The sequence below is a fragment of the Phaseolus vulgaris genome, chromosome 3 (genome assembly GCF_051622355.1).
Source record: "Phaseolus vulgaris cultivar YP4 chromosome 3, ASM5162235v1, whole genome shotgun sequence".
Lineage (NCBI taxonomy): Eukaryota > Viridiplantae > Streptophyta > Magnoliopsida > Fabales > Fabaceae > Phaseolus > Phaseolus vulgaris.
In genome coordinates, this window is record NC_143500.1 from 52680245 (window position 1) to 52704534 (window position 24290).

General features: G+C 32.8%; 2 protein-coding genes across 4 annotated transcripts; one reads left to right on the forward strand and one right to left on the reverse strand.

Annotated features, from left to right (window-relative positions):
• The first annotated feature begins 1334 nt into the window (after window positions 1–1334).
• LOC137808570 (Serine/Threonine-kinase, putative (DUF1639)) lies at window positions 1335–4318 on the forward strand. 2 transcript variants are annotated; one of them, XM_068609743.2, is made up of 5 exons: window positions 1335–1536; window positions 1750–2285; window positions 3028–3475; window positions 3635–3712; window positions 4075–4318. In XM_068609743.2, exons 2-5 carry the CDS (start codon window positions 2008–2010, stop codon window positions 4126–4128), a joined length of 858 nt encoding a protein of 285 aa, XP_068465844.2. In that variant the 5' UTR covers window positions 1335–1536; window positions 1750–2007; the 3' UTR covers window positions 4129–4318. The 2 variants fall into 2 exon arrangements, with proteins under 2 accessions (XP_068465844.2, XP_090155961.1); XM_090299835.1 differs by having other exon boundaries at window positions 1375–1536; window positions 3024–3475.
• A 1881-nt stretch (window positions 4319–6199) lies between these two features.
• DIS2 (Arp2/3 complex, 34 kD subunit p34-Arc) lies at window positions 6200–23525 on the reverse strand. 2 transcript variants are annotated; one of them, XM_068609745.2, is made up of 10 exons: window positions 23272–23525; window positions 20201–20267; window positions 19835–20042; window positions 15775–15944; window positions 8249–8326; window positions 7948–8080; window positions 7776–7867; window positions 7259–7315; window positions 6744–6815; window positions 6200–6667 (listed from the first exon to the last, which is right to left on the reverse strand). In XM_068609745.2, exons 1-10 carry the CDS (start codon window positions 23331–23333, stop codon window positions 6632–6634), a joined length of 975 nt encoding a protein of 324 aa, XP_068465846.1. In that variant the 5' UTR covers window positions 23334–23525; the 3' UTR covers window positions 6200–6631. The 2 variants fall into 2 exon arrangements, with proteins under 2 accessions (XP_068465846.1, XP_090155960.1); XM_090299834.1 differs by lacking the exons at window positions 6200–6667; window positions 6744–6815; window positions 7259–7315; ... (1 more) ...; window positions 7948–8080; window positions 8249–8326 and adding an exon at window positions 12492–13649 and having other exon boundaries at window positions 23272–23517.
• Window positions 23526–24290: the final 765 nt, after the last annotated feature.

Genomic DNA, 24290 nt, shown 5'->3' on the forward strand with positions numbered 1-24290 from the left:
AAATATAGAGATAAAAATAATTACACTATATTAATTAAATTATATATTAATTTAGAGACTAAAATATATTATGTTTAAAGTAATTTTTATTATTAATAAAAAATTATAAAATAGTTTTTAAATTGGTATTTGAATTAGTTATTTAGGTTTTAGTTACTAATTTTTTAGATTTTAAATTGGTTTTTAAAATACTAATAGAAATTAATTTAGAATATAAATTAGTAAGTAACTAAAATCTTGATAATTAAAAATGATATATAATTTAAAAATTATTTTATAAATTTTTATTAATAATAAAAATTAATTTAAATATCAATACTTTTTTACTTTATAAAATGTTTTTAATTTTTTCAAATAGTAACTAATTATTTTGACTTTAAAAATTAGTTTTCATTTAATATTTTCTTTTTAGTTTTAGATAAAATCAATTTCATTTTTAATTATTTGGCTGCATGTTTATATTTGTTAGTGTTGTTATGGGATATAAAATCGGCATGTACATGTGACTGCCGGATTCGTTTTAATATACAAGTATATATATTTTGAATTGGTGAACATAGGGATAATATATTCTAATTTAAATAATTTAAGTTTTTTATTTCAATTTTTTTTATCCTTTCTAATATGTTTTTTTATTTAATAAAATATAGTGTTTATCATTAATAATATTTACTCTTAACGACGAAGATATGTATTATTTTAAAAAATCTCTAAAACTTGTTTACAATTTATGAAAAAACATTGCTTCTTATGAGATTTTATTATTGTTTGTAAGTTTTTATTTTCAATGATTTTTCTTTGAGTCAACGGTTATGGTGGGAGAAAATAAATGAAAGAAAGAGATTGATGTTTAATTAGATGTTAATTCACAAATTATATATTTTTTAAAATTAAAATTGATTTTTTAAAAAAACACTAAATCAAATTGATTATTGGTCTTTAATATAGGAATCAAAAAGACAATTAAGCTTAAACATAATCAATTTCAATAAATTAAAACTTAGTTTTATTATCTCGCATTATATGGAAGAAAATAATTTTATGATTATTTTTAATTTGTTTTTTCTCATCAATATTGTAAATATTTTTGAATTAGTTTCTTCAACTGTTTAAATCATAATCAAATTGCAAAGTTGAATCTTTTATCTTAGTGTTTTCTACAAAATATCGCAGATATGAAGATATGCAAAATTCATAAAATTTATTCCTTTTTAAATGATATAAAATTTGTTTTTATATCATTGGACATATTTTACTAATATTTTTATTTATAATTTAAATAAAAAAATATACTTATGCTATGTATAAATACGTTCACACGCAGTTGCGGCTTTATCTGTTTTTTTAGCATAACTCAAAGTATGCTCTGTTCTGTTTTGTAACCTTTTTTTCAATCATAATCATTATTTGGGGAAAGGAACAGAATGATGAGTTCTACCTTCTCTTAAATCTTCTATTATTCACATCACATTTAGATCTCTTTTCTTTTCTTTTCATTTTCATGCTGTCAATTGTAGTTCTCTTTACTTCAATCAGGTACATACATAGAGTCCCTACTTCATTGTCAATGCAATAATATTTGTACCAAATTTTCTTTTTTTCTTCAATTTTTCATGAAACAAAAACTAAAGAAAATCCATTGATCTTGGTGTTGAGTTATATCTACATGATGATCTTGAATATGTGAAATTGCTTTACTTAATTATTCTCTGGAACTGACTTATTAATGGTGCTCTTATTGATATGCAGATTTTTACTTTTTATTGTTTGAAAATTTTCCCCTCAAAGGGATGGGAAATAGAAGAAAAGGGAACATTGTGGGTAGCACATGCAAGACCAAGAATAATTATAATAATACAAATGCAAAGTTGAGTTAGAAATAGCAACAGAAGCAGCAGCATCTTGTGCATCTCCTTGTTGTGGTGGTTTTGAGAGCAAAGGTTTCAGATTCATATCATCATCTGAAGGCCAAGATCATAAAGCATATCTATATAGAAGAACCCCAGCATGTCCCCTTTTGATTCTCCTCAGACAACAACAGAGAGCAGTCACAGCATGAGCACCAGCACTAGTCCAAGTGGTGGTGATGTGCTCCTGAAGTGGGGCCACAGAAAGAGATCAAGGCTCTCCAGGGCTGCCATTGAAGACTCATCATCTTCTGTTCAGACCAACAGCAGAAGAATCTCACACTCTGTTCCTCCCAACTTCTCCATGCCGCCACCACCACCACCACCACTTGTTTCTTCTACTGCCTCCAGCGGCAGAGGTAGAAAGCACAGCCCTAGGTATCAACACTCTCATTGTATCCTTACATTCTTAAATAGGTGTGGTAATTAATAATGTCTTGTAAAACCACACATTTTCTTCTGCCTACTTATCTATCTATCTATCTATCTTCTTTCTTAGTATCACTATTTTTTGAGGTTTGTCGTGAATAAGCATTTTGTGATTTAATGACCTTTGAGTTTGGATCAAGCTTGTCTAATCTCAACCTTGTTGAAGTGCCAAAGTAGACTATTTCCTCTCCCCATTTTGTCATTCCAAAATGACCTAATTCTTTGCAACTTTCTTGGATCCCTTATTGTCCCTTGGATTGTACTTTGTTTCCCCTTTTATCTTGTCCTGACAACGAACATCGAAGTTACAAAGTGAGATTAGATATAGCATTTATATCTAGGCAAAACTTCTGTTTTTTTATGCCACTCCTTTTCTTATTGACACACATATAGTCCCACAACACCTTGTTTCTACTGTTTTCCCAACCTTAAAAGGTGGCTTTCTTAAAATAGTGTTCAATTTCCACCTATTTGTTTTTGTTTCTGAATCTACATTATAGTGGATCTAGACTTGTTTTAGAACTTGATTAGTTCTGCTTCAAATTCAAACTAGATAGTCAAGTTTCTTGGTCCTTCATTTTACTAGTAGTCAATCATGTACATCCCTAGTTATGCTAAAAAAGCAGTCATCAAAATTAGATTGTGCCCTTTCATTTATCTAACCCTGGATCTTTTCTCTGTCTGGAGGCAGGAATTTGGAAGATCCCTCTTTAGGTGGAAGTGAGTCACCTCCAAGAAACAGTCAGGGGAGTAACCCAGTTGTCTCTAGATCTGCTGCACCAAAACTGTCTTCTTCTGGCATGGAAAGAAGTAGCAGAAGGGTGCCTTCTTCTGGATCAGCAAAGTTCCAAAAGCCAAGTGCATTTTCCACAACACAACAAGCCTCTGAGAGACTGAATAATAGTCAAGGGGATTCAGCCTCAGTGCAATCTGAACAGGAAGGTGGTGTTGCCACTACTCCTGCTTCCTCATCCCTTGCTGCCAATGGAAGCAAGCTCACTGTTGAGGTAATTCAGTGGCCAAGAATATACATTGCTCTCTCAAGAAAGGAGAAAGAAGATGACTTTCTTGCTATGAAGGGGACAAAAATCCCTCAAAGACCAAAGAAGAGAGCAAAGAATGTGGACAGGATTCTACAGGTATACCAATAAACACTTCTAATTTGCACAAAATGAAATAAAATTAAAAAAATGTATATATTTGGTTTCTTTTTCCTGACTTCAATTCTATGCTTGTCTAATTTATGAACTAGAACAAATGAAAAATTGATTTCTTGTGATATTATTATTGGTTTACAGTGTTGTTTCCCTGGGATGTGGCTATCAGAACTGACAAAGAGCAGATATGAGGTTAGGGAGAAGAAGTCCATGAAAAAGGTAACCCTTACTTTTTGCTTCAGCTTAGGATACTGAGACATTAGGGACATTTAGTTCTTGAAATTAAAAAAAAAAAATATTACTTTTTCACTCAAATTATCATATGAATATGATAGTTTTAGTTCTTGAAACTACCAAACAATTTTGTTTTAGTTTATGAAATTTCAACAATAAGAATCAAACTATTGGTGTTTGATAATTTTAGGGACTAAATTTAAAAAATATTCTTGACTTTAAGGACTAAATCGAATATTTCTCTATTATTATATATCTTGGTTAATTCAGAATGGTGGAATATGTGATGTTATTATGTAGTGTGCATTATAATATACTGATATGTTGGGTTTATCTTGGATATGCAGCAAAAACGCAGAGGCTTGAAAGGAATGGAAAACTTGGACAGTGACTCAGAGTAGCACATAGTGGATGAGATTGCAGAGTGAAAGCTCATGATTCTTTTTCTGAATGACCACTTTGATTTTTAAATATGTAAATTAGTGACAATCATGGTAGCTAAATTTTGATCTAGTTTACTTAATAAATGTGACAATTACTTGAGATTACTTTTTTTTTTCAGTGGAGTAATAGGTGTGACTCTTTCTTTCAGCACTTCCCTTGTTTCTTTCTCACCACTTATATATTTAAACTATATATTATGAATATATTTTAAATTATATGATTTAAAATTATTTGGAAATATAAAGTTTAAAATACATTTTTAGTTTCCATAATCTAAAAATGATAGTGTTGCTTTTCATTGTTATTTTTATGGACTAAATTGATGATCTGTACTTAAATATCTGGGAGACTTTGTTTAGTACAAGACAACAGATATGACAAAATTTTGTGCTAAATATTCCAAAGGATGATGGTATTTCTTCCTGCACCCTACATTATTTGTAATACCAGAATTATCCTTGATAATTTTGGATATTCTGGTTCCAAAGTATATTTTCGGAAGAAATCCAAAAGGCAAAAGACTATTTTGGAATATTATTTCCATAACACATTTTCTTAATTTTCATAATGGTAAATTCGGAATTCATAAAATGTGTTCTGAAAAGTATGTTCTGTGTTCTGAAAAGTATGTTCTAGAAATATTATGGAAAGAATAATCTGAAAATCATTTTTAAAAGGGTTGAAATGATCTTTTCTGAGAATGATGGTGCAGGAAGTCATTTGTTGGGATGGAGGGAGAAACACTCAAAGGATGATTTTTTTTTTCTTTGGCTAGTAATCATGCTTCATGGCATCTACAAAATGAGTTAAAACTCTATCTTCGGATTCAATCATTTCTATTCTACACAAAAATTCAACACATAATGTACCTCATACAAACAACAGTTACTATGTTCACAGGTGAGTTGGTGAAAGTTCAAAGGAAAAGATGTTCAAAATAACCATCAAGATTGTTAATTTTTTTTCCTTGTGGTGAGTTTGATTTTAGTTTTAATTTATTACTATATTTTTAATTTCACTAAATTTAATTTATGAAAGAAATAAGACCTGAAAGAGTTTCTTTCAATAAAAACTAAAGAATGTAGTTTTTTAGTATTAGTGTCGACAAAGGATTACTACAAAATCAGAGAAGTTTCAGGAAAGATAGATTCAAAGTGCAGAGGAATTAAATTAGAGAAAAACTATAAGTTAACTTAGTGCAAGGCCTAAATTATTAACCTCCATTTTTCAATATTTGGAAAGTCCATTGATCTGAATGAGGAAGTAAGATGTTTTTTCCTCCATCCCAAAATTTTTTTTTTGGTCATTTTCCATTCATTCTAAAATTTCAGAATGTGAAAATATATATTGTGAAAGTCCATTTCAAAATGAATGAAAGGTGGTTCAAGAATTTTAAAAAGGCACCGAAGATATACTTTAGGAAATTAACCAAAAAAGTTTGAATCCAATCTTTCTATAACAAGCACATGAAAAAAAAGGAATTACTAAAGATAGACTAAGAGCTTATTAGTTAAGTAGAATACATAGAAAAATGTAAAACATATTTTCCTCAGGGTTAGAGAGAGGAAAAAAAACAGATTCTATAATATTTTTTTTTTTTCCTTCACTCTAATCCTTATATACCTCATTCACCACACAAAATCTTTCATTGTTTGATTTTATGGCCCTATTCAACTATAAGGCATGTGATCTGTAATGAAACTGTGTTTGACTAGTGGGGTTACAGGCATACATACTTTTCTATTTGAGGTAACTGAACCAATTGAAAGAAAAATACAAAACACAACAGAAAAATAACTCACTAACACGGAATAAGCTTCAGGTGCTGATTTCATGGTCTCAGTTAGCTTGTAAACATATTGTTAATTCTGCTACTACTTTGACCTTTATCTTCTGAGAACACTGATGACAGATTTCTTAGTGATTGATTGACTTAAGGGGTGGTACACGGGTAAAAACGATTGATTTGAATTTCAATCCACACAAACATGCATGATCTTATTCAAAACCCATCGTAAGTCAGAATAATTTATCCATGCCACCTCATTCACTAGTTTAAACTTGCATCAACAAATCATAGATACTTTACAATGAAAGGAAAATTTGATGAATGCCTCAAAAAGAAAGATGTTTTGATATGTGTCCCCAAATACAGATATATAGTACACCGCATTCAGATGATAAACAATTATACATTTCAATAACTAATTTGTTTGGTCGTTTCTCTTGTATTTGTATCCTATTCTTTTCCATGAATAAATTACAAGCTCCTGGAGCAATTTGCAGAAATAGGCCAGCAAGCCCTTGAATACTGAGTGTGAAGGGTTCAGAAGGAGAATCAATCTTCGTGTTACAAGCATCTGGAACATTCTGCAAACATGCATTAGCGATTCCTTGGTTGGTGATTGTATGGTCCAATAGAGGGCAGAAGCCAAACGTCTTCCTCACCAAGCTTCTCCTTTATGAAAATGAGTTGGTCCTTGAATCCTTAAGAGCCTATAAGCCAGTAAAAAAAGTTTAATTATAAAAGAAAATTTAGTTAAAAACCAGCCCAAAAATGCACATAACTAACCAGCCGTTTGAAGGATCTGTTGAATGAAGTTTTCTTTGAATTCTCAACATCTGGTTTGGCACGATCAAGAGCCTACAAAACAAATGCAGGTTTTATCCCAAGTTATGCACTGAAACTCAACACATCATTTAAGGAAAAATGACCACCAACACATTTATGACAATGTAGCAGAAGTTCACTTCAACTGTACAAATTCCTCAATGGATAAAATATAACGTGTGGTATTCTAGTTGGGCCCTAGGAGGATGCCAACTAAACCTTCCAAGTTATGTGCATACTTTTGCAACAACCAATAGCTGATGTTAGGACAAAATATGAAAAAACAGGGAACATTCCCTGATCATAAAAAGCTTTTCCATGAAGCATATGCCTAACCATTATGTAATATCCAGTATCCACTATTACATTTTGTAATCAAACATATTTTTACTGCAATGTCAAACAAAATTGAAGCACTAAAAGATTTTTAGTAACCACAAAGTTAACTTGAATAAGTAAATAAAATGTAAGAGTACCTGAATCAAGGACTCCACACGACGCCGCATACGTGTATGCATAAATCCTTCGGAGCACTGTCACAAATATGCATAATAGTAAGCTTAAGCTTCTCTAACTCTTCCACAATTTGTAATACCTCATTTACAGTGAAAGTGATCAAATCTATATCAAAAACCATATACTCTCTCCAACACTTTTCACCATTGTCCCTCTCTGTTTTGAAATAAAAATTATACTTTAAATAAGTTAAATTATATGCAAAAAAACTGTTTGGTTTTGTTTAAGATCAAATAAAATCCTTCATATCTAAATATTTCATAGAATGAAACATTTGCTTATCGTTTCAAACCATTAATCCTTAAGAGTACTCAGACAAAGATGATAGTTTAAATCCCAAGCTAAAAAACAATAATAGTTCATGCAAAAGATGGTAATATCTTCATGATACCAAATCAAGATCAGCATGTACATTGTCATCACAATAGTGAATACATATTTATGCAACTGAAATATTTGGTTCAAAGAAACCCACACCTTAACATGATAGCTAACGTAGGCATGAAAAGTTGACAGATTCCATACTGTACGATCCAATTTCTGACCCTCAACATGACGGGGGGAAATAACTGCAGAGTCAAACATATTACATTACATTGATGCTAGCAATAGAATAAACACACATATACATTGTGATCCTGACACCAACCAAATGTGACAAATCCTGCATTTGCAGCTAATGCATCAGAGGGAACTCCTTTTATTTCGAGTGGAGGAGTAAGAGACCACGAACAATGAGGGGTATTATGAAGTCCTGCTGTGCGCCTGGCTTCGACAAATTCCTAAATTACAATAAAGCTTGAAAATTGAAACCATCAAATCACCCAAAACAGTAGTAAAGCACAACACAATAATGGTTTGCAAAATGCAACAAAAATGATGTTTTTATCTCTCTTCCTGCTCTCTTTAATCCTAATGACCTTAGATATGTGATAACAAACAAACCATACCTGCAGGAATGAAGTTGCAAGAACAATGTCTATTGAATCGTTGAATCTCATAGGATACACCACAGTCACCTTGTCAGCCTGAAAAAAAAAAGTTTCATACACTAGATTTTTCCATTTTCAAAGAATTATTTTCTTTATCCTTCACTTTATTCTCAACTTAAACTAACAACAACTAGTGTAGCATATTTGAACAATACGAAAAAAAAACACTATTGTTGATTGCCTATTTTACCCCTTTGATGGTCATAATTTGATGGCAATTCAATGAAACTTCTAACTTTTAAACTTTTTTTACCCCATTTATTAGCAAGCATTTGTAATTGATTGACTTTAATTCGGGAATGTAGTTATAACTATTCTGATCCCTTTTAATTGTTAATTCAGAGAGAAGCCAAGCCAAGCCAAGTAGGTGTTAATTCAAGAATATGTGCAATTGTTGAGCAAATCTTAATTCACTAATTGAATTCATAGCAGATAGATCCTGAAACTTGAAGTAGCAAAGACGTTAAGTGAATCCAAATTCAATCAGAAAAATGGAGAGGAGAAGATTGTTGAACCAAGTGGTGTTCAATGTTTTGAAGAATCCAAATCCTTTGAAGGATGTTGAAGCCTCTGCTTTGCTTGATGTTGCTGTGTTGGTTTAAGTTTTGTTCTGGGGTAGTTTATATGTTGTAATCCACCCTTTGATTAAATCTCAAGCAATTAGCATCTCAATCTTTATGAATGTAAAATGTTTTTCAAACTAAGTTGAAACAACCGATTGTTTTGTCGAAACAACCGATTGTTTATACTTAGGTGTTTTGATAAAAATTGTAAACTGTTTTTGAATGGTTGAAACTGTTAAGTACCAGAACAACCGATTGATTTGAGGAAACAACCGATTGTTTGTTTTGGAATCATAACAGAAAAACTGTTTTGTGTTTGACTGAGCTTTAAATGCTTTAACTGTATACGGTCCAGTCATTAAATGTTTTGACCAATCTTTTAATGCAATTTAAGAGTTTGTTAAGATTTGATAACAAACTACATCTTTGAATATATTAAGAAAAACAGATTTGAGAATTAAGTATCTTTTGACAAAGTTTTTCTAAAGAGTTTTTCAAAGAGCTGAGATTGCTAAGAGTTTGTGATTGATCAAAGTGTTGGAATAGGATTCTACTTGTATTGATTTCAGATATTCATCTGTAACAAGTGTAATCTTTGTACTCTGTTGAACAATTTGTTTCTGTGCTTACTGAGATTGGCTGTGTGTTCTTGAGGTGTTCAAGATCAGCAATCTTAGTGTTAGCCAAGGAGAGTGTGTTTCTTGAGGTGTTCAAGGTCATTCTCTTGGTTGTTGTGTAAGTGATCAAGGTGTAGTTGCTTAGTGGATATCCTCAGGGTTTCTGAGAAGACTGGATGTTGCTCTGGTTTGGAGTGAACCAGTATAAACAACTGTGTACAATTTCTCTATCTCTAACTCTTTAAATTCAGTTTATTTGTTGTTTGCTGGTATAAACAACAGATTGTTTCTACAAAACAACCGATTGTTTTTCTGGTACTACAGCTTTTGCTTGCTGTTTTGGCTAACTGAATTGCTGAATCAATTGGTTTCTAAGATAAATTCATTCTAGTTTTTGAAAAGTTTGCGAAAACCCCTTTAAACTATTCACCCCCATCTAGTTTAAAGCCATCTTTTCTAACAAAGATTGTTTCCTTTGGAGCAAAAAACTGGACAAAGAAAATTTTAGGCAAATGGATTTTTGAAGATTCACTTTGGGATTTACAATCCACCGAGAGAAATTATAAAACTTGTCAACTTCCCTATATTGGGACTGCAACATATAAATAGCATTCATGGGCATGGAAGCCAAGCACTGAGAGATACAATGAGGCAGAACAAGAATCCTTAGAGGTTGGGAAGTAACCAGTGGGGACTCTTTTCTTCTCCCTTCTATGATTTGTACTCTTGATTGGTTATTCAACATGAATAATTAATCTTCTCTTTGTTGCGACCATATCTAATCACACACACACATATGATTTTCCCCATTTATCTATGTTAGTGATTTTCTCCAGGAGCCTCCTTAATATAATTTAGGATTTGTATGGCTGCATACCAATAGTCTTGATAAGTAGAGTTTAAAAATTTATTTACTACAATCACTGCAAAGGCGATGTCAAAACGAGTCAGTGAGGTAATTTTAGACTACTAACTAACCTTCTGTATCGCCAAGGATCAAAATATAGTTATCCTTGGTTAGGAACAAGTTTGACACTTGGATTCATTACTGTGTCCACAAAGGCTTAGTATTCATCATCATGTTTCTTCTAGAATGTCAAGAGCATACTTTCTTTGAGATATGACCAAACTACTCTTGGATTGTGCCATTTCTATACCAAGGAAATACCTCAAGGAACCAAGATCTTTTGTTTGGAACTTTTGACCCATACACTATTTTAGTTGTACAATACCCTTCTCACTATTGTTGATAACAATTTGAACCGCACACACAACGAGATAGATACATCCTTGGGGAGAATTATGATAAAACAAAGAATGACGAGTATCACTTCAAATCATTCCAAACTGCTAGATGATAGTCATAAAATGTTCAAACCATGCTTGGGGTGATTGTTTGAGTCCATATAGGGAGGATTCAATAATTATCAAAGAAACTGAGGAATTGTTCAGTGATTAATCATTAGTGAGTTTAAATAATTACAATAGCATAGGTGCATGTTAGGTGAAGTTTGATCCCAACAATATTTTCCTTGACAGTTCCTCTTAACTTCGATTGTTTCTTTTAGAAGCTATTTTTCTAATTTCAACATATTTAACCATTAGATTCATGAACATTTTTTTATCATTTTAACTATTGTGAATATAGAAAACAACTATAATAGAGTTAGCAAGAACGGGTTTATATCACACAAATCCCGGTGTATGACACACCCAACTTCTCAAGGTTTGCAACCAACTATCTCCTAATATTCCCGCTATTATGCTGAATTGTAAGGTTTCTATGCCAGAGCATCTCCAAAATGGAATAAGATTAGGCATTTATTATATTTCATGTAAAGTGTGTGTACTTAAGGGGTCTCCTAAAACACATGTTGAGGATTGGGCATCATTTTGTTAGGAGACCCCATTTAAATAGGGTCAATCTCTACTAGTTTGTAACTTGGAATAGCAAGATAGATACTAGAAAGGGAAAGAGAGCTGGGCATGAAAGATAGGAAGCCAAGAACGGAAAGCAGCATCAAATTTTGGAGTGAAAATTAGGCGGGAAAGTCCAGCTCTCTCTAATACATGGGAGATAGGAAGAGAATCATACTTTTCTATCACTACTTATATAAGATTGGACATTTTGTGTTAGTAGATCCCATTTAAAGAGGGGTCAATCTCTATTAGTTAGTTATTTGGAAAAGCTAGTAGATACTTAGAAAGGGAAAGAGGACTGGGTATGAAGATAGGAATGTAAGGCAGTATTAGATTAGAAAATTGGGAGGGAGAGTCCAGTTCTCTCAAATTCCCGGGAGATTGGAAAAGAATCATACTTTGTGGTATTACTTTTTTATCTCTGTTTTGTACCTTGTTGATACTGATCACAGGCTATTCATTGCAACAAAAATTGTTGGTTCTCCCTATATCTGGTTGAGTTCAATCACTTTACTCCATTTATTTATTTGCTTTACTATTAGTATTGGTTTAGAACAGTTAAAGTTTACAATATTAAAAGACCTTCCTTTTACTGAAATGTTTGACAGAGTATGAAGCTCTCAGCATATATATATTTGTATATATTCAGATCTGAATCAGAGAACAAAAGATACGAAAGTAAAAGTCTACACTTAGGAACTATAAGTCTGACATCACAGAACAGGTTTTATAAAAGCTGTACATTTGACAATAATAAACTTTTCTAACAAACACTAAAGAGGTTCTCTTTGCCTCCATATTGTAATTTTTTCTAAAAGTTAATTATCTCAAGAAAATTTTGACAAATTTTGGTGAAGTCATTCATAAAGGCATCGGGAAGGAAGCATAATGAAAGCAGGACCTTAAGGAGATGCTAAATTTTGCAGTAACGTCATGCTTATGGATAGAAAAAGTGCCACTTTTTTGTATAGAATGTCAAGGAACCAGTTCAGCTGAGCTGCTGTGAAGATCAAGTAATATCTTCTGAAAAGAAATATTCAGTTCTATCATGATATTAATAAATCATCTATCCCAGAAGACTTTCTGTTGGACTCAAGGATTGAACAGACAAAAGTAGTTAAATATTACTAGAATAATTTGGTTTCTACATTAGATTTGGAAAACAATAGATCAACTACACAGTTTTCCCACGTCAAAAAAAGCACTATAAAAAACAAATTGACACATTGACAGCCTACAGCCCCATCACATCACATATACAACAATATAACTGTAACACCATAAAACATGACTTGTCTAATACAAAATTAAAACAAACATAACTGACAGATACAACACTAATGATCACACCAACAACATAAAATATAACTGCCTAACACTGACTTACATGGTGTGTCTTTTATTTTGCCCAACATAAACCCTCGAAAGAAAGTTAGTTTGTTAAAACTAACTTTAAGGTAGTAGTTAGTGTACTTTTTCAGTTTGTTGTAAACTTGTAGTTTGTTATAACTGTCCTTTCACATCAGATCTATATATAGATCTCTCTCTTGTGTTGAGATTAAGAAAAATTCAGTTTCAATAATATAGAATATTATCTTCTAGTTTTTTTTATCTCTCTGTACATTGTATCCAGAGCTTGAAGATTGTCATGGCCAACTCTCCAATTTCTCATCCTCCTCCTCCTTCCTCTGTGCCAATCACAATTTGGCAGCAAATCTCCACACAGCTTGATGAATCGCATTTATCTATTTGCACCAGTAGGTTGAACCTGTTATCAAAGCTCATCAACTTCAACATTTTCTTGTTTGTCCTTCAATTCCACTGAAGTTCTCGGGATGCAGTCATTCTTAATCCTGATTATGCGGTCTGAGCACAATAGGACCAGATGCTTATGCCCTAGCTCCAATAGTCTCTTTTCCAATTCTTTCTCGTGTTCTTGGTAGTGTCATGTGTACCAAGTTTGGGACAAAACTCATGACTTTTTCAGACAGACTCGCACACGTTCTTGCCAGCTGCGAACTGAGTTGTACTCAGCAATTCTTGATGACAAGTCAATGGAAGAATTTTTTTTCTTTGTGTTAAAGCCTTAATCAATGCTCTAGCTTCTGTTGGTGAGTCCACCTCCTAGAAAGAACACATTGATCTGATTCTTTAAAGACTTCCACAAGATTACAGGGCAGTTATTTCTGTGATTTAAACCTCTCCAAAATGAAAAAGTCGACGGTTGTCACTTGCCCATGACATGCGTCTTCAAAGATTCTGCAAGAAAGTGTTATCCAAATCAGCTCGTCAACTTTACTCTAGTCCCTACCTCAACCACACCCTACTAACAAAATACAGATCCTATTGCAAAGATCAATCATTCATCCCATGATCTTGACATAATCTTTAATGGAAAGCAAAACTCTAATCACAGCCACGGTGGCTGCTGAGGACATGATCGTGGTGGTCAGTTTTCCAACATGCAGTGTCAATTTGTCAGATTTGTCTCAGACGTGGACACATTACTACAACCTGTTACAGCAGATTGGATCAAACTTTTCAACCACCACCCTCTTAGAGTCTTCAAGGGCCTTATCATCAGATCACATAATCCCAATAAATTAGACTTTAGATCTCATGAATGTCTCTTCCTTGACTCTTCCACCTCACACAAAGGTTACAAGTTCCCTCCTTCAACCGGAAGGTTGGACCAACTTGAGTAGAACACTATCAATTAATAAAAGTAATAAAACATAATATTGAATGCTAAATTCACTCACAATAGAGAAACACATCTATTTTCTCAAAGACAACACATACAATACAGCAGTACACTTGTTCTCCTAAAGACAAAAATTCCCTATAGAGTGTCCTCTACTGGACACAAAAATTCCCTCCTTGAACTGGCATGTAGAACCAAATTGATAGACACCAACTTATAGAATTTATAAATATAATATTTAACACTAAAATTACTCACAATATAGCAACACACTTGCTGTCCCTAAGACAGTCTCTCATCATATAATACTGCATACACCTGCCAACCCAAAGACAATCCTAAAAGAGTATTATTTGTTCATAAACTACAAATAGCTTTACACTTCCTAATTACAAAGACAAAAATCTATCAGATATATACTTATAATACATAACTGCCATCCAACGGTTTCTACACATAATCCTAGAGTTTCTAATACAAAACTGTTTCTAAAACAGTTAATTCTATACATAACTGTCCCTAAGTTTCATCATAAATATTGGAGAAAAAATAAAGTATTAACATATTGCATTTATAATCATTTGTAGCTATAGTAAATGTTTTTCCTTTTTTACAATCAATCCCCCCAATTAAGGTCGTGCACATTTATTTGAATTTGGGTTTGAACCTATCTCAACCTTACAAACTAGTTAAAAGTGAGGGTTTTCCCCCACTTACATATGCTATTATGCTTGAAACATGAATAATATGGTAGATGATCCTTTTTCAATGGATCAAGAGAAGTTTTGATACCCTCTTAAAATTTAGGTTTAAATTTAACTAAATTCCACAAAACTGGTTTGCGATGTGAGAGTTGTCCCGCACTTATATACATTATTCTAGCCTTGTCTCTAGTCAATGTGAGGCTTGGGTTTTCCCAATAAGATTTTATCCTTTTCAGGATATGATCTGATTTTTCTTTGTTTTATTAGGATCGCAATTCGTGTAAACATTTCAATATTTAAACCTGCTTTTTATCAAATATTTCAATATTCAAGGAATGAAAACACTTGTTTCCCTAATATTTCAAGTCAAATGTGAATTTCCTTGAAAGTTTAAGTTTATTAAATATATCTATTAAATTTTGTAGTGAAGGATATTGATCACACTCGACATAGGTGAGACTCTGATTATAAGTCATGAGATTTTGAACACCACAAGTTCCATGATAAGATCATATTTAGTTCTTTGCTCCCAAACCAAAGGAAATTCTCACAATTAGAGAAAAATCATCACTCAAATTCAACTTTATTTTAAGATTTAGAAGATGTTGATTGAAGATTCCTATCTAGGAACCCATATTTTCGTTTTATTGATGTTAAGTTGTATATTTGTTTCAGACACCGATGACATTTTATTGTTAATTATGAAATTGAGTACTGTTTATCATTTTTTGAGAATTTATATGTATATACTATAAATTATATTAACAATAAAAATTCCAGAACAGCAGTTCTCCCATGATTGCACTTTTGAAGTCGACTACTATTCACTGCTATAGCACTGCTTTCAGTAACAGCCTCATTATTTTCCTTAGCATGGTTATGTAACTACTTCTTAATGTGGGAAGAAAAGTATAAACAAAATATTCCAAGCACCAACGAAGGCTTTAGTAATAGAAAGTTGCTACTATAATCACACCTGAGGAAAAAGAAAGAAACACTCATTAGGCCGATGAACAAGGGCAACCAATGGATCCAGGTCCGGTGCAACAGTCCTTGCAGCAAGATGTTCTAAAATTACTCTCAGTGGTGCACCAAGGACGACCTCTCTTATTGATGCAACTTTTACCAAAAAAGCATGTTTTTGCTCTGCACAAGTTTAACATCACCATTGTAAAAGAACATCAACAACCAAATAATTCAATCAAAATTCCTTTTCTCTTTTTCATTAAACCAGAATTCTCTTGGTTAATATAACAGGAAAATTTGCATAACCTAACCAGTTTCATAAAGGGATGAGTAACCAATTCTGAACAATCACCAAACATTTGGGGAGAAGCCTTCAAAACTACAACATTAGCATTATTATAATTTCTACTAAGTACCACAGTCCAAACTGTTAAAAATCTGATTTTATTACATTAAATAACGAAATATGATATGATTTAATTACATCATTAAGGAAATATCTTAGCAAATATTTCTCATTAGTAATTATTGATTCTATTCCTTATTACTATATATTTTCATTATAAATAAGAATACTCATGAGTGTACAATACACACCGAATTCATCATACACTATTGTTTCTCTCTTTAAACCAACATTATCCCTATCAGATAATGGAAAATATCGGCGACCCCAAAAATCCTCTATGGAAAAATATCAGAAGCCATAACAAGTTATGAAGAAAGCATGCGAACAAAAAAAGTACAATATATACACATATATAATTAAAAAAAACTACAGAAACATAATTGTAATGCTAAAATAATGAAAGACAACCATATAATTAATAATAATATCATGTCTAGAAATTTAAACAACAATAAAATAAAATCAAAATACCACCAAATTTAAGTTCTAGACTTGAAATAATAACAAAATACAAGATAAATGTTTTAAATTTCTAATTATATGTTGTGGATGTTCTTGAACTGCCTTGTTTAGTTGCCATTGGGGTTGGGGGGGGAAAATGATCAAATGTCTATGATATTCAAAGAATATTCTTGAGTGGAAAAGAAGAAAAAAAGAAGTTACGGAGAGCGAGTGGCATTGAACGAATAGGAAATAGAAAAAAAAACAGATAACCAGCGGTGGTAACAATAGTAGGACATCAACAATGTTGTAATGGGATGGCCACGGTGGGACAGCAAAGGCGATGAAATAGGATGCCAGTGTTGTTGCACTGGAACAAAAGGAACCAATGGTATCGTGGAGTACACGAACCAAAGGAGGTTGTGGGTTGGGTGTAATTCACAATTTCCACCATGGTCATTTCGAACCACCAATTTGAGATGCCCAACACAACCTCTATGAACCACCATTCAAAACCCCACAGAAAGTTCGACACTAAAATCTTCCATGGAAATTTTTCGATAACACTACTCTCAATAAGGTATCAAGAGCCTAATGAGAAGGGAACATTAATTTGGGTTTTCCCTATGGATCCACTACTCATCATAAGCATTGTTGGAGATCTCACATCAACAAAAGATATGGTCAAATTATAGTGTATAAGTGGATCCAAGCATCACCTTGCAAATTACTTTTGTGAGGTTAAATTAGGTTTGAAGTTCACTTTCTAAGATGGTATCAAATTTAGTTTCATCCTAGTGACCAACGAGTACGTTTGATTCATAGTGTTGGTAATTAGTTGTAAAGTATAAATCACTCTAAAGCACTTTAGAATAAATATTAAATAAAGGTAGTAAGTAGTTGTACTGGAAAACTGCTATATAAGTTGATTAGTTATTAGCATCAATTTCTTGTATCTTTTAGTGTTCCAAATGTAATTTTCTTCGATAAATAACAAAGATCAACTTAGAGATAATCAATCTCTTAAGCCCTTTTCATCACATTTTCAGTCTTAAGTCAGTATCAAAGTAAGTCAATCCCGCTGTGCTAGTTTTGCGGCATCTACCCCTAGTATTGTTTTGTTATGATGAACAGCCTCATTGAGATACAATGAATATACTGCATTTTGTTGTTGTCTGTCGTCGGCCATTTTTTCTTCAACGACCACCTAATCTGGTGCATCTCGTCATGCGACTTACAACCCTCCTGGTCACATCCACTGGTTCTTTGCCACACACTGCCATGTGTGTCACCTCCATCTACTACAACTCGACGCATGAAGGTCATGTGCCACCTTCTCGTCACCAGAACAATTGTGTCTTCTCCAGAAGGCTCGTCGGACTTCCTTATCCTTGTTTCTTTAGTTTCAGCTTTGGTTGAAAGGCTCCTCTCTCCTTCTCTTTCTCTCATACTCTTCCTACACTACTATTTGTCGACTTTTACAGTTGGCATTGGTTGTAGAGTGTAAATTGTTGTTGATATTTTGATTGGTGAATTCTTCCTTCAATATGCCTTCCTTTATTCAAAGTGGATACAAGCGTCCTCAATGTTCCTTTTTTAAGAGAATTAACCACACTCAAAATAGATGTTTCTCCTTACATGATTTTCCTAGCAAGAGAACAAACACCTTTCAATCTAATAAGGTTGAACCACCTTTTTCTAATGAAGAATATCAACAATATCTCAGTTTGAAGTCCAGCAGCCAAGCACAACTTTCACTAGTTTGTCAACAAATTGCATCTCTCAAACCTTAGAATGTTAAAGTCCATGGATAATTGACTTAGATGTTTCCGATCACATTTCTGGTAATGCTTCCTTATTTTCTTCCATTCTTCATCCTAAAATTCCTCATGTTATTACTTTAGACAATGGATCCAAAGTTACTTCTCAAGGAGTTGGTCAAATCTTCCTTTCACCGTCTTTGAACCTAAAGCATATGTTTTTGTCCCTAATCGTCTTTTTAACCAAATTTCCTTAAGTCAATTGGCACATACAATTTGTATGCTCCAGCTTGAGGGAGAGTGTTAGATTAAATAGTCTTAAATAGTTAAATAGAATTTATTTCATTTCATATTGTCTTCACTCCCTCTCATACATTGTATCTAGTCTACCTAAAGTAGTTACAAAAACGAGATCCTAAGAGAGGGGAAGACACACTCTAAATTTCAAATTCCTTTGTATTATTCTCAAGTGAGGTAATTTAATATTGTGGAAAGAAACAAAAGGTTGTGGCAAGATCAAGTGCAAAAGCAGAGTACAAGGCAAAGACATTAGTCACTTGTGAGCTCATATAGCTAAAACAACTCCTAAAAAAAAGCTTAAATTTGAAGAAAGTTCCCCACATTGCCTCTAACCTTGTCTTTCATGAGAAGACCAAACATATTGAGGTGGATTGTCATTTCAAAAGAGAAAAGCTAGAGTCTAGAGACATCACCACTAGATATGTCAACTCTAGCGAACAATTGGAGGACATATTCACCAAGTCTCCAAGAGGACCAAAGATTGATTATATTTGCAACAAGTTGGGCACATACAACTCATGCTTTGGCTTGAGGGGAAGTCTTCTAATTATAGAAACAAGGAACAAAACCCTATATAATAAAAAATTTATATTATATATTATTAAGAATATTTTTATATATTCCTATATCATATCTTTATTATTAGAAGATATCAAATCTCCTCTATTTATTGCATTGATTCATTTTCCTCAATATAAATAAAGCATTTGTGTTGTCTCAGAAACACACAGTTTCAGCTCAATGTCTCTCTTTCTTACCGATTAACAAGATGAACCAGAGTAGGAAACATAAAATGTTCAGAATATAGATAACCCAAAGCATACGTTATACATGCCAATATCCCATATATGAACTAAACAACCCTATTCATTCAGACAAGTGCCCACATCCAATTTTTAAATTAAAACAACTAAGTGGTTCAATTATACCCTGATTAAAATATATATATATATATATATATATATATATTTAAGACGGATAAATTTCTGAAGATAAGAAAGAGTCAAAAGAACACACTATAGTAATGAAAATTTGACACTTGTCAACTGTTCTAATGCATGGAAAAACAGTATCTTATAAATTCAGCATATGAGGAAAAATTCCTCCTGGAAAGGGGGGTGGAAAGTTGAGATGACATTTTATACAGAAACTCTTCGTACCTTGATTTGCCGGAAGCTTTGACAGATTTATTTTTAATGTGAGGTTAAAGCCATCCCTTGGAGGATCAAGAATTTGCACAAGATTACCATATGAAGCTTTTATTGCTTCAATGGCTCCAAAAGGAAGCCCACGGACAAAAATAGTTTCTGAAGAAGGAGTAGGCAGTGAAACGGATAGCAGCAAAACATGAGGATTCTTCATTGACACCTACAATCATTATTGCTTGGTTAATGAGCAACCTAAAACTGTCGAAAATACTTAAATTTAATTAAAACTGTCAAGGGCTAAATTTAACCATGCATATTAAATAAAAAAGGTAATCATCGATATATTTTCCTGACAACTGTCTCCATAAAAAATGTTACCTGAATATGATATCGAACATCATCAAATTCAACCCAGTGGTGATCCAGTTCAACTCCTTTTTCAAGACTGAAAAAAGTGACCAACATTAAAATTGTGTAGATCATTAAAGTTGAGATCAGATTTCACAATAATTTGTTAATGGCTAATTAGCATGAGGAAGGGAAACAATAGACTTAGCAGCAAGAAGTGCAGTTCAATTGTGGTCTCTTTAGCCGAAAGTATATATTACCACAAATTGTATAATTAGATGAAATCAAAGTCAACAATTACCCACTTCACACAAATGGAACAATAGAATGGGTTAAAAAGCTTTGCCAATTAGCATCAAGTTTGTTCACATTGAAAAGTAGCCACACTTCATTACATAGAATTTTCTGACCAGATTCCCTCTTGGGTCTCCTTGACTCCAAGCCTATATGCTAGAAGGGGGAATCACATTGGCACCAAGAAAGTGCCCAGACCACAGTAATCAAGTGTGTTTGACTTAGTCAATTTTTGCAGTGGAAAATAATCAAATTTTCATTGAGTGGAATTAACTTTGAGAAAAGTGACATTATTTTATTGTTCGGAGAGTAAAATTGATTCCACTTTTTACTAGACCCCTTTTTAGCATATCATTCCCAAATTCAAAAAAAAAATCTAAATTTTCCATCTTTCCTACCTTTTGTGCTGAAATTCCAACACAATTTATTTCATATTTTACAAAGCAATAATAATAAAGGATTCCGATCTCCATTCTCCACTTTCTTGTCTTAGCAAGGTAGTCTCAATAGTCTTTATGTATTTCTATCCATTAACAATATGAGATTGCTAAAAGGAAAAACAACGGCTAGGGTGGGAGAGTGTAGCATGCCTCCAACCAAGCAAAAGCATTTTATACTCACCATCAGCTTATCTCATTTAGAAATCAATGGTTGTGATTTTCTTCTTTTATTTTCCTATACTCCTTTCTCTCTGCTATTTCCCATTACCCCTTTTACATCTTCCCTTTCTTCCCCTCTTTTACCCTTTCCCACACCTCCTTTCCCTCTTCTTCTCAACCAAAACAGCATGTCGATGGCACCCACAACCTTTACAATGTCACTTTCCACCACCGTCACAGCCTCATAGTGGACGTGGACAATGAGTGGCATTCCAACACTCCCCACAACATGCAAAACCCACTGTTCCCTTGTGTTTTCTCTATTTCACAGGTTTCACCCCACGATGGAAAACCTTCCAGGAGGTGTCAGTCTCAATGCACACATTGATGGTTTTGAGTTGTTGGAGTTGGAGATACAACAAGCTCACATCCACAAAGCTTGCACTTTAACTGTGCAAGTTGGTTTCTGTCAGGACCTTTTTATCGAGACAAATGTGCATAATAATGGTAGAGTAATGGAAGCTTATACTGCTAATGAAGCTTATTGTGGAATAGCATCAGATGGGATTTTAGAAGAAATGAAGAAGAGGGGAAGCAAGAGAAAGAAGAAAGAGATATAATGGGAATGATAGGGAGAAAAAGAGAAAAGAAAAAATAAATGAAAATATCACAGCCACTGATCTTTAATTAGATAATCTGACGGGTATAAAACCCTTATGGTGGCAGACATGCTATACTCTCCCAGTGTAACCTTCATCAAAAGAAAAATAGATACAACTTAAAAACTGCAAAGCACTTTTGTGCCAAATGAAATTTCCAAAGAAATTTTTGGTGGTTGACATTGCTGTGATGCGTCATCTAATTAATCATGAGTACTATATTTATTCAAAAAGAAAAAAAAAAACACTTAGTAGGGTCTCATCCACTCAAATTTCCCTTACTTCTTACATATTCAACTGCACATTTAAACCTGTTTTGTTGAGGGTGTTCACCCTCAAACTTCTAAACTAGGTCATGTATTGGCCACTCTCTATCATTCTCAAAAATGGGTATCATTGCTTCCCTCCAAAACTCAGATCATACTTGATATTTGCTGCAATTACATTCTTTGAGTCCGCCTAATTCATTATGGTGTTCCCTCAAAATCTCCATCCCAATATTGATGCCTTGAACCTGATATTGTGTAGAAGTTGTATATCGTTGTTGTAGGAAGAGTTCAGGTTCTATCAAATTATCTGAGAGCCCGTATTTGTTCAACAATTTGTTCTTTAATTAATCTCTCTCACTGATAGAATCTCTTCAAAAACATTAGAAAAATAGCTCACTTGGTCAGCTTCTCGTTTACTACATCATCCTCACACAATCCAAAGCCACTAACATTCCCATCCATCACCCAGAAATCACCCTTGTTAATTTATTTGGTTAACTAAAGTGTGAAGTTGCTACCACATATTTTCAAGTCAAATCAAAGAGGAACACAACCCAGCAGAATCTTTCCAGAGTTCAAAAAAACAGCAAACTAATCAGAAATTAGACTAAAATTCCATGAACACAAAACACATTCCATACTCCAACATTTCAACAAAATTGATTGAGTTACCTTCAATCTTACGCTTAACAGGCAAAACCATCATTATAGATAACACAAATAGTATTTAATACATAAAACTGATAAGATAGAGGACCTCAGGCACACTTGTTATGAAACTAAAAACCATAACCTAAATACACCAAATTTCCAGAAGAAAAGGCTGCAATATAGGCATCATCGATTCAAAGAAATCGAATTCCAACTTCGAGAAAGCATAAACCATTGGGCGAAGGGTCACAATTCATGAATATGTCAGTCATATATCCAACACGCCTTGACCCACTCAACCTTCCTACGATGAAATTCAATTTCAACTCTGGAGAAAGCATAAACCATTGGGTGAAGGGTCACAATTCAAGAATATGCCAGTCATATATCTAACACGCCTCGACCCACTCAACCTTCCTATGATGAAATTCAACTTCAACTTTAAACAACGGCCCTTCTTTCACAAAGCTTGAACACTGATGAATGCTTACACATCCAAGAAAAACAAAACCCGCAATCCCTTATCACTGAGACTCCGTGAACACGAAGTGCTTGCGAATAAGAAAGCCATGAATGTATGAGAGTCTAGAATGATTTGTGGCTATAGAGAAGAAGAAGAAAGAACGTACTTCTGTGCCCGATTCAACAAGGTCTGGAGCAAGAATCTTGAATGAGACTGCAGGAGTATCATGGATCCCTCTGGCGGTGTTGCAAGATCGAAGCGAGGGATTGTTTTGTTGGTGATTGGGATTGAGTTTTGGAGCAGAGCAGAGAAGAACCAAAATCATGCGTCGTGATGTGATTGATGACGACGATGATTGATTCGGTCATTCAATTCTTCTCTCATGCTGCCATGCCCTACCTATATTATTATTGCTCTTTTACTATGTAAATATTTTTATTTATATTCTAACTTCAACTTCTTCCACTATCACTAACTTATTCATAATTCATATAAAATACATTCAAAATTACTTCAAGTCATAATCTAGGAAATCAGATTCATTATCATTTTTACAACCATACTAAATTAAAATATCTTTCAAAAAATAATTTATTTTATATGCTTGTAAAAGATTCTTACACGAACTCTTTTATTATAATACAATATACGTATATATTTAAGATAATCATTTTGAAGAATTCACAACATAAATATAAATATATATATATATAATATGACAAAATTGTTGTATTTTGATTAATTATTAACTAAGTACTTGTGTAGCAAATAATTTATTTTAATTTTTTAAAAAAAAATTATAAGAAGATAAAAAATACCTTTTTATTTTATAATGAAATCATTTTTAAATGTTTTTTTTTTGTTTTATGTTCAGATTAAATTAAAGATTTAGACCGGGACATTAAAATGTCAATTTATAATCAAATATTGTCATAATAATGTTTTTTTTATATATAAAGTTTTCATACTTGACATTTCAACTAGACTAACATCTAAGTAACAAAATTTTTTTGTCATTGTGAAAAAAATATTATTAAAAAAAGAAAAATAAAGAAAATATAAAAATATCGGAGATTAGACTAAAACACATATGTTAACAAAAACGATACATAAATAAATTATACCTATTAATAAAAAATTCTAAGAACAAACTAAATGAAACCTAATATATGATTCTCTATAAAT